Raw genomic sequence first — 11,354 nt, 5'->3', positions numbered from 1 at the left:
GTATTATGGTGGATCCTCGAGAAAATTCGAGCGATCAGGAATGGGCTAGGCCCACATCGGTGATCGAGATCCGTAGTTTTGTGGGTACGGCTAGCTACTATCATCGGTTTGTGAAGGTTTGCCTCTGTGCTTCTCATTTGACCCGTTTGACTCAAAAAGAACCGTTTTTTAGTGGTCCGACGAGTGTGAGGAGAGCTTTCAAAAGCTCAAAATATTGTTGACTATAACACCGATTCTGGCATTGTCCATTGAGGGCAAGGATTTTGTTATTTATTGTGATACTTCACGTTCTGGTTTGGGTGCTGTTTTGATGCAGGAAAAGAAGGTGATTGCTTATGCTTCTCGGCAGTTGAAGGTGCATGAGAAGAACTATCCTACTCATGATCTAAAGTTGGCAGCGGTGGTGTTTGCGTTGAAAATCTGGAGGCACTACTTGTATGGTGTCCATTGTGAGGTGTACCCAAACCATCGCAGTTTGCAGCATGTGTTCACTCAGAAAGATCTGAACTCTAGAAGACGGAGATGGATGGAACTGCTAAAAGACTATGACATCACCATTTTGTATCACCCTGGTAAGGCCAATGTAGTAGCTGACGCATTGAGAAAGAAGTAGGCTAGTATGGGAAGTCTGTCTCGTTTGATCTCTTCCGAGCATCCGTTGGCTAGAGAGGTGCAGACTCTGGCTAACAGTTTTATAAGACTGGATATTTCTAACACAGGTAAGGTGTTGGCTTGTGTTGAGGCTCGGTCATAATTTTTAGAGCATATTATAGCTAAACAGTTTGAAGATGCTAAGCTATGTAAAATACGTGATAAGGTGTTGCATAGTGAGGCCAAAGAGGTCGTGATTGATGAGGAGGGCGTGTTGCGGATCAAAGGAAGAGTGTGTGTGCCGCGGGTGGGCGATTTGATCAAGACCATTCTAACAGAGGCTCATAGCTCGAGGTATTCTATCCATCCTAGTGCCACTAAGATGTATCCTGATCTGAGACAACATTACTGGTGGACTAGGATGAAGCGTGATATAGTAGAGTTCGTTGCTCAGTGTCTGAATTGCCAACAGGTGAAGTATGAACATCAGAAACCTGGGGGTACACTGCAGAGGATGCCCATTCCTGAGTGGAAGTGGGAAAGAATAGCCATGGATTTCGTAGTGGGTCTTCCGAAGACGTTAGGGAAGTTTGACTCTATCTGGGTTATTGTTGATAGGTTGACTAAGTCTACCCACTTTATTTCGGTGAAGATAACTTATGATGCAGAGAAATTGGCTAAAATCTACATTCGTGAGGTACTTAGGCTTCACGGGGTTCCTATCTCCATTGTGTCCGACAGGGGCACCACTTTTACATCCAGGTTTTGGCAATGTTTGCATGAGAAGTTGGGTACGAAGTTAGATCTTAGCACAGCCTTCCATCCTTAGACTGACGGGCAGTCTGAGCGGACTATTCAGGTTCTTGAGGATATTCTTCGTGTATGTGTGATAGATTTCGGTGGACACTGGGACCAGTTCTTGCCCTTAGCCGAATTTGCTTACAATAATAGCTATCACTCGAGTATTGATATGGCCCCATTTGAGGCATTGTATGGAAGGAGGTGTAGGTCTCCTATTGGATGGTTTGATGCGTTCGAGGTGAGGCCATGGGGTACTGACCTTTTGAGATAGTCCTTGGAGAAGGTGAAGGTCATTCAAGCCAAGCTTTTGGCAGTGCAGAGTAGGCAGAAGGAGCATACGGATAGCAAGGTCCGAGATTTTGAGTTTGAGGAAGGAGAGAAAGTGCTGTTGAAGGTCTCACCCATGAAGGGTGTGATGAGGTTTGGGAAGAAGGGAAAGCTTAGCTCGAGGTACATTGGTCCGTTTGAGATTCTCAAACATGTGGGAGAGGTGGCTCACAAGTTGGCTTTACCTCCGGGTTTATCGAGCGTTCATAGGTGTTCCGTGTGTCGATGTTGAAGAGGCACCATGGCGATGGTTCCTATATCATCCGTTGGGATTCGGTTTTGTTAGATGAAATTTTTTTATATGAGGAAGAGCCCGTTGCTATCTTTGACAGGGATGTTCGCAAGTTGAGGTCTAAGGAAATAGCTTCTGTGAAAGTTCAGTGGAAGAATCGACTAGTGAAAGAAGCTACTTGGGAGACAGAGTCTGATATGCATAGCAAATACCCTTAGCTTTTCCCCGAGTCCGGTAACTCCTCCCTAGTTTTCTCACCTTTATCCGTTTGAGGACGAACGGTGTTTTAATTGGTATCTTGTAAAACGACCCTTCCGGTCGTTATTGGAAATTAGGACTCCGTTGGGAATTCGGAGGCCGCGGGGGGATTCGTAGGGCGTCTTTTTGTATGTGTGCATGTTTTGTGTTGTGTTTTTGAGGCCTTGGATGAAATGTAGGGTGATAGAGGACAAATAAAGGAAAGAAAAGAGTATGACGAGATAAGTTACAGCAGATAGACAAATATGTACGACATATCTCAGCCACACAGGGCTCCCAATTTCAAGTAAAAGTACAAAGATGTTGAAACTTACCTCATATATCACACCTCGAGATGTACCTAATCCTTTAGCTATCTGCCTTGTTATACCTTCCTATTTACTTTCCCTTTCATTCTTCGGCTTTGCATTTCAATCACACCTCAATATTCTTACCTTACCCGACATACATCTTTCATATCGTTGCTTGCCTTTGTACCGATTCATTCAATTTGTTTAATTCACAAACTTATAACTGAACTTATCATCAAGAGATACATTTAATCAATTCCTCTGTTGTACTTACACTGACTTACCTCTATGACAACCAATCCATTATCATATAAATACATATTCGGATAACGTAGCCTCAACGAAGTGACTTACCTCTGTAACTTCCAATATCATCACTCACTTGCTTCTGTCGATACTGTTCTTCTGCTGAAATCAAGGGTTAGTATAAGGAATCTCATTTCCTATGGCTTGGCTCTATTGCACGATCTTAGATATGAAAGAAGAGTAACCACCCTAAATACCCTGTAGCCTCCCGTTTATAAATGTGGCGCGCAACACACCATAAACAAGACTCTACTAGAATGAACTACTCTGATACCACTTTGTCACACCCCAATCCTGATAGGGCATGATGGGCACCCAACTCTTACTTAGAGCTGAGCGAACCCTCTGGCATTCACATCATGAAACTGGACATATAAATTTTTTTGTTGGAAATATAATAAAGTACTTTGATCAACCATAGAAATTTGCGAACGATACTCAATTAATCAAAAACCGAGTAAGTCAAACTGACATATCGGCCTACATTGTCGCTTTACTCAACACATGACATCTCAACATACTAACCACAGGACACTGTCTGTACGCAAAGTCTCTAAGAATAAACACACTAAATCATATGAATCGGGACAGGCCTCAACATACCCATACACATATGATAACCATAATGACTCAGCCTTGCTCCGGAAGAAAATGGAGTTTGCCAATCCCGGTGATAGCCAACCATCCTAGCGAATACTTTTACCGCAAAACAATGCGGAACTATGTGGCATGAACACGGCGCCCAGAGCAAAAGGGACATCAATACGAATAATGTACCGAGTATGTAAGGCAGCAGTAATCATAAAGAGTGAAATATAAGTCATAATAAAAGTACGAGAAACAACCTCAATATGGATAGCCCCGAAGGTAGAGAATGACAATATAAGTAGCCCCGAAGGCAATGACTAGAAATGTAAATATATACCGTACCCGGCCCTTTAGTAAGGGACTCGGTGAAATGTAAATATATATCGTATCCGGCCCTTTAGTAAGGAACTCGGTAAAATAATCATATATATACCATACCCGACCCTCTAGTGAGGGACTCGGTGAAATAATCATACATATATACCGTGCCCGGTCTTCTAGTGAGGGACTCGGTGAACAATGCAATGAAACTGTGCACGAATACGTACCCGGCCCGGGACTCGGTGAAATGATGTAATAACATTATGCACGGATAGAATATCAGGAGCAATCATATAATAATTAAATCATCATCTGAGACTCAACAGAATAATTAGAATGAACCAACACTTGAGAATCAAAGACAACTATCATGTCAAGTACCACTGAGAACTAGAATTCATTGGAATTATGTACATTTATCGTCCGCTCGTTTTATGTAATTCATGCCAAAAAGAAGGAAGGGATAGCCTTAACATACCTTATCTGCTCCGAGCTAACCACAAATTAGATCCCAGGCTTCCTAATCTACAACAATATTATTGATACCAAACATTAGCTATAGGTACTTAGGAATCCAACCCTAAGCTAGCACGTCATTTAAAGAAATTCGGACAGCATTTCCTTTATAAATTCAACAAACCCTGATAATTCAACTCGGCCAAATCATCAAAAACAATACCAACAACCATATTAACAACATCAACAATTAATCCCATCGATCTAGCCCCTCAACAATATAAAAATAGTTTCAATAATTCAAACAATAATACGACGAGCGGCAAGCTCGGCTTGTCAATTAAACAATAGTTTTAAACCCCATCTTCATTCCGAAATTTCTCAAAAATATTAACAACCACAACACCTCCAGGTTATTTAATTAATTTCTAGTCATATAATTTCATAAGAACAACCTCCCAAAACAACCCACCGAACTACAACACCGATTTATCCGATTTTCGATATAATTTTTGTATTTCTTTCATCTAGCAATGTAGATATGAATTGGATAAATCAAATACATCTAGGAGAGAGGATTTCTTACCTTATATGCAAAGAAGTACTCTTCTTCCACCTTACTTCACTTTGAAGAAGGCCCGGATTCAACAACACGACAATAACGAAATAACGGGATCGAGGTAGAGAGCAAAACCCGTATATCGTTCTTGAGAGGAATTATAATTTGCTTCACTAATAATTGAAGTGATGTTGCTGCTATGACCACTGAAAGTAACGTTTCTACCCTCTCAATGGAAATTTATGTTGTAGAATGAGTTTTTTTCCTACAATGAATAACTTAAGAAAATGAAGTCATAGTCCTTAAGGAAACTTTCCTCCTTTTTCCCCTTTGTTTACACGTGTAACTCTTGATGCCACTTCAAATAAAAAGTGCCACCACCACTTACATGCATGTATATCTGAATATTATTTTTTTTTAGCCACCAACCAACAATTTATGTGGACATGTTTATCCGATCCCCTTAATTAATTCCATAATAAATTTCGTACTCTCCCACTATATTCCAACATTTAACCAATTACTCACATAATTAATTTCTTGATCTCAATTCCCATAAATAGTACTTATATACTCATTATTATACTCATGTGATATAACACTAGTTCATAACCTCATTTTCCATACATAAAATATTATTTGAATCATCGTCGTCACACTTTTTCGTCCTAAATCATTTCGGGATTTCACTCCTTGTATACACCGAGTTATTTAATTTTCATGCTTGAATATGACCAAATCCTATGGCCTCGGTAAAATTTCTCATGTTGGGCGGTTCAATTTCCTGGTCCAAAAATACGGGATGTAACACCAGGCCGCCCGAATATCTTCTTGCTATGATTTCTTTTCGTACTCTGGACATTACGGATTACTTATTTGTTAGACTTCAGATTCTTAGACATATTTTTAGCTTAGAGTCTTGTACGATGACTTTCGAATTTTTGGGGATATGTAATAGTTAGAACTTCCGCATTTATGGCACTTATTTCAGCATTTATGGCATGATTTACTTTGATTCTTTTGATGTTAAATGAGTAATAATTGTTTAGCTTGGTTAATATAAAATCGGATTGAATGGATAGGTGTCTTGTATGTTGGTTCGCCCACTAGGATTTAGATGGGTGCCAGTCATGGCGGGTTGGGTCGTGACATATCATATCTATAACATCTTTTCCAATGATAGGCCAACAAGTCTGAAAAAAAAAAACTCCAGTGAAACCATTAGGCCCTCTTGCACTGTCTCCATTGAGATTAAAAATCGCCTCATTTACTTATTCATCAGTAGGCATCTCCATGATAGCATTATTTTGAACCTCTGAGATCATTTAAGGGACTTGTCTAGAATTTCTAAGTCCTCAGGGTCTTCTTCCTTAGTAAATTGATCTGCAAACAATCTTATTGCTTCATCGATTTCCTATGTATTTTCTAACCATATACCATCTTGATCTTGAATTCTTCTTAATTGCGATCTCTTCCTTCTCCCTTGAACATATGTATGAAAAATCTTGTGTTCTTATCTCCATCTTGGAACCATTGCATACCGGCCTTTTGTTTCCAAAATTCCTCTTCTAGATGAAGATATCTATTCAAATCTGCCTAAACTCTATGTAGCTTCTCTCTATTATGAGGAGTAGGCTGCAATTCAAACTGTATTTCATGAACTTTAATCACATCTTCCAAGGTTTCAATTTCTTGAAATATGTTCCCAAATGTATCATTGCTCCACTGTACTAAAGCAGCCTTTATCTTTTTCATTTTGTGATAAAAAAGAGTAAATGGATTTGCCATAAAATCTCAATCCAATTTGATTTGACAGCCTCCATGAAAGTATCATTCTTCACCCAAAAATTAAGAAACTTGAAAGGTTTCTTAATAAGATCATTATTTCTAGTGTAAGATACCAACAAGGGAGCATGATCTGAGCTTGTTTTGATTAAATGATAAACCTCAATTTCTGGAAACATTTGTTGTAGTCTAAAATTACCCAAACATCTGTCTAGTCTTTTGAAAATACGATCATCTCCACTTTGCCCATTCCACCATGTATATCTATTGCCTTTAAAACTAAGATCCTGGACCTCACAATTTTGCATACTCAATTTGAAGTCCTGAATTTCATTTGTCCCTACTGCCAGACCCCCATATTTTTCTTCCTCAGACATGATCACGTTAAAATCTCCTGCCATTATCATTGGTTTATGCATTTGAGAAGCTAAGTCCTCCAAACTACCCCATAAATCTAGTCTTTCTCTATTAGTACACTTAGCATATACTATAGAAATTACTATCTCCTCTTGTTGCCCATTACTGTTAAGCTTAACAGTAATGTGTTGCTCATGATCTACCAAGACTTTAACCACAAATAAATCCTCCACAAATAACCATATCTTACCAGTTAAATTGAATATGGCAGTTTGCATCCCAAATTTCTCCTTTTGTAATCCTCAATCTTATCGAGTTGTTGGAAAGGTTCCAACAACCCAATAAATCCAAAATGATATTTACTATGCATCTTTATCAACCTTTGAAATGCTTCCATTGTATTCACAGACCTAATATTCCAAATTAGAGCATTCATTATCAAACATTACGTTTATTCAAGGCACTTCTACTTTGATAAGTACTTCCGTGTGTGGAGCACTTGTATCTCTTTGAGACTTCTTCTTCCCTCTACTTGCTCCATTATATTTAGGTGACACATCCCCTTCTCTCATAGCTGCTTGAATGTTTTGCTCAATGGATTGGCCATCCAAACCTCTTCTTTTATCATCTATTACCAATGGTATCTGATTACTCTTTGTTGGGCCTCAATTTGTGTTACTATTTGCTTGTTATTGTTCCCTGCTTGTTTACCACTAGCTTGTAATTGTCCTGTATCTCTTTCTTCTTCATTATCATTTGTATGTTCTATCTGCTTCTCCTGATTGTTTTCCCTTTCCTCTATCAAAATCCTCTCCCCTTGCTGTCTTTTTCTCTCTTTGCCAGTACTTGATCTAATATTTGGACTTGTGATTTCGATTCTCCATTCCCTTTGCTTTTTGAGTGATTATCTCCATTATCTCAATGTTTCTTTGTCTTGTTGTTTCTTTGATGACTTATCTACACTTCCTTCCCTCAAATTTTGATGATATCCTTCATGATCACCCTCTTTGTTTGCACCGATTCCTTCTTGTAAACTTTCCCCTTTTGCTATAGCTACTCTTCCGTTGCTACTTTCTTTCCTCCTTGTTTTTTTTGTTTATTTCCTTTGGTGTGATTGGACTATTCGGGAACTATGCTGTTATGGAAGTTGTTTTCAATCCATTGCTTGGTGGTTTGTTGTTCCTCCTCCCTAACATTTTGTTCTTTGTTTTCGTGATCCTTGGCTTGTTGCTCGGCCTTGTCTACTATCCTTCTCTTCTCTCTTCTTCATTATCAAGAAATGCAAAGCTATTGTTTGTTGTCATATGCTCCTCCACTTTCTGTTTGTCTTCTTTGCCAATTTCGATAAGATCCTTCAGCAATTGTCTTTAACATATCTATTCCTTCTTAGCATCAATTCTTGTTTACCATTATAATTCCATCAATGATTATTAGTATACTTCCTTGGTTTTGCATTAACCTCTTCTTCCTTGCATTTTATTCTCAAATTCTCCCTGTATTTCTTCTCCAACTCTGGGTGCAGAGCTCTACATTTCTCCTCTCCACGCCCTCGCAACTTGCAATGTTTACAATACTTGGGAAGGTAATCATACCAATCTCGTATCCACTTGGACTTGGTCTTGTTTGTGATTTCATCTACTTCATATATATTTATCTCTCTTTGGGTGCTCAACTAGTAGATCCATTTGTACTTTAACTTTTGCACAAATAGGTATAGTTTTATTGGCAATTGCTAAATCTACTACTAATAGTTTTCCAATTGTAGTTGCCATTGAAAATACGACCTCCTTTGCAAAGAAATTTGGTGGTAATTTAGGAAACGATCCAAGCTTCTTGCAATGAAGTCTCCTCTCAGACTTGAACCAAGGGTCCCAAATTAAAGGTCTCATTTGACAATACGAGCCCTTTATATTCAAATAAAAAGTCGGTATGGATAATATTCTCACATAATCTTCTAGCAAGGATAAGATCGTAACATATCTTTCCTTTATAAGGCTAATTTTTAGTTCTCTTTATCCCACATTGAATGGGAATTTCATCCCTCAAAGCTTTGATATCAATGTTATCATAAAATTTACCTAGTACAACATATTGCAATTCCTCCTTTATGATCATTTGTTGTACTTCTTTTGTATTCCATAAAATATGAGGCTCCCCATCCACATATGTGACTATTTTTGGATGGTATATGAATATGCGCAGTATTAATTATTGTAGTAGCTAGTTTTAAACAATTAGCATATCAGTTAGTTGCAGTGGCTTGGGATTGTGTATCTTGGGTAGGAAAATGAGTAGGTTGTGTTTCTGTTTGGGGTTTTTGGGTAGGCAAAAAATTAGGTTGTGGTTGTTTCATTGGTTGTGTCTAGACAATACCTTGAGATAATGAAGGTAAATTGGTCGTGTTTAAAGCAGTTTGAGAAGGAAGGGGGGAAATTTCTCAACCGTAGAGTGTGGTAATGGTGAAGCAACCCCCGTTGGTGGCTGCCCAGCAGCCATATTGGCTATGGTGGCTGGCAGCTATCTTAGGGTTTTGGAAGGTAGCGTAGTGTTTTCAGTCTAGAGAGCGTTTTCTACAATTTTCTGCAACTATTTTGGTCCTTTGATTGGAATCTTATTTTGGGGCTTGGGGGGTTGATCAGGTCAAGAATACCTGTTGGGAATTTCGAGGGCACAGTGAGTTCGTAGCGTGTTTTTACATTAGTATGCATGGTTGGTTTGTATCCGAAAGTTCTCGAATGAGTGCCTGATTTTGGGTTGAAGTCAGTGGAAAAATAAAATTTTCTTGCTGGTTCTGATATACCGTATTTATGGGCCCGCCTCTGCGAGGCTTGGTCAGCAGATACGAGATAGGCAATGACTCTACCTTCCTACATCAACAAAGCACCCAAACCAACACGGGATGCATCACAATACACTGAGAAATCTTACCCTCCACGGGTAATGCCAGAATCGGAGATGAAGCCAAAAGAGTCTTGAGCTTTTGAAAGCTCTCCTCACAAGTATCAGAGGAACGAAACCTTCTTCTAAGTCAATCTGATCAACGAAGAAGCAATAGAAGTGAAATATTTCAAAAATCAATGGTAATAGCTAGCCGCCCCACGAAGCTACGAATCTCACTCCACGCGTAGTGGGACTCGCCCAATCTCTAACATCCTCAATATTCTTGGGATCAACCATGATCTCGTCGTTAGACACAATATGGCCCAAGAATGCCGTAGACTCAATCCAGAACTCACACTTCAAAAACTTGGCATAAAGCTCCTTCTCTTTTAACAATCCAAAGACAATCCTTAAATAACGCTCATGCTCCTCCTTACTCTTCGAATACACCAAGATATCATCGATGAGTACAATGACGAAGGAATCAAGATATGGCTTGAAAATGCCGTTCATCAAAGTCATAAATGCGTACTGGGGCATTTGTAAGCCCAAATGACATCACAAGGACTTATTAATGTCATAACAAGTCTTACATGCCGTCTTCGAAATATCCTCGGCCCGAATCTGTAGCTGATGTTAGCCTAACCTCAAATCAATCTTTGAATATCCGAAGCACTGCGAAGTTTCGGGTTGAACAAGTCATCAATGCGAGGAATAGGATACTTATTACGAATGGTGACCTAGTTCAACCGACAAGATGTCGTGCACATCATCATCGTATCATTCTTCTTTCTTCATAAACAAAATAGGAGCACCCAAGGGGGAGACACTCGCATAATAAACCCCTTACTCACGCATCCGAATCGCTCCTTCAACTCCCTCAACTCAACGGCCCCAATAGGTCGATCAAATCTCTCCGACCCACAAATCATGGAGGTGCACTAGTCGTCGAATGGCTCCGAGTGCCTAGAATACAGCTACCTCTGACCCCCTCTGAACTCATTAACAGGACCTGAGGATTGAGCCCTCTTACTATAACCCCGATCATGCTCACGCTCACTCCTCCGTTATTGTTGTCATTCTTTTAGATCCCGGGTAATGGCCTGTATACGAGAAATATCCATACCTTCTTGGAGTGAGGCCATCAAACAATCATCAATCAAATGAGGCCCGAAACCATTCACAAATTGGTCAACACGATCTCCCATGTCAGCCACCATAGCTGGAGCATACCTTGCCAAAGAACTAAAACAAAGGCTATACTCTCGGGCACTGAGGTTCTCCTATATGAGGTTAAAAAATCTATCAGCTCTGGCCCGTCAAACCTCTAGCTGCAAATAATGCCGAAGGAGAGCATCCACAAACTCTTGCCATACAGGTGAAGGCTCGTTAACTCCTCTAGAAGACACTCAAACTGTTATATCCCGTATTTTTGAACGTCGGATTATTTGTAAGCTGAGGTGGGGCCCACACGTTAAGATTTTTTTGGAACATGTGACAAGTTATATGAATCACATATGTAAAGTTAAACACAACTCATGAAGGACCCTTGGGCCAAATCAAAGTGGAAGCCCTCCAAACGAATATTTTTAAGTAACATTTT

General features: G+C 39.5%; 1 protein-coding gene across 1 annotated transcript; it reads right to left on the bottom strand.

Moving 5' to 3' along the window:
- Positions 1-6,325: 6,325 nt before the first annotated feature.
- On the bottom strand, positions 6,326-7,149 carry LOC132043050 (uncharacterized). The gene is made up of 2 exons (XM_059433535.1): positions 6,631-7,149; positions 6,326-6,475 (listed from the first exon to the last, which is right to left on the bottom strand). Exons 1-2 carry the CDS (start codon positions 7,147-7,149, stop codon positions 6,326-6,328), a joined length of 669 nt encoding a protein of 222 aa, XP_059289518.1.
- Positions 7,150-11,354: the final 4,205 nt, after the last annotated feature.

This window comes from Lycium ferocissimum, unplaced genomic scaffold, assembly GCF_029784015.1.
Source record: "Lycium ferocissimum isolate CSIRO_LF1 unplaced genomic scaffold, AGI_CSIRO_Lferr_CH_V1 ctg20499, whole genome shotgun sequence".
NCBI lineage: Eukaryota > Viridiplantae > Streptophyta > Magnoliopsida > Solanales > Solanaceae > Lycium > Lycium ferocissimum.
Note: the sequence above shows the minus strand (reverse complement) of the source record. Positions and strands in the feature narration are given on the sequence as shown.

What these genes read in the sequence shown, in the direction of transcription:
- LOC132043050 (XM_059433535.1), bottom strand. Translation starts at nt 7,149, where the DNA reads ATGCAAACTGCCATATTCAATTTAACTGGTAAGATATGGTTATTTGTG. An exon ending in CAGATCATGCTCCCTTGTTG is followed by an intron (nt 6,476 to 6,630) that starts GTATCTTACACT and finishes AAAATGAAAAAG; the next exon opens with ATAAAGGCTGCTTTAGTACA.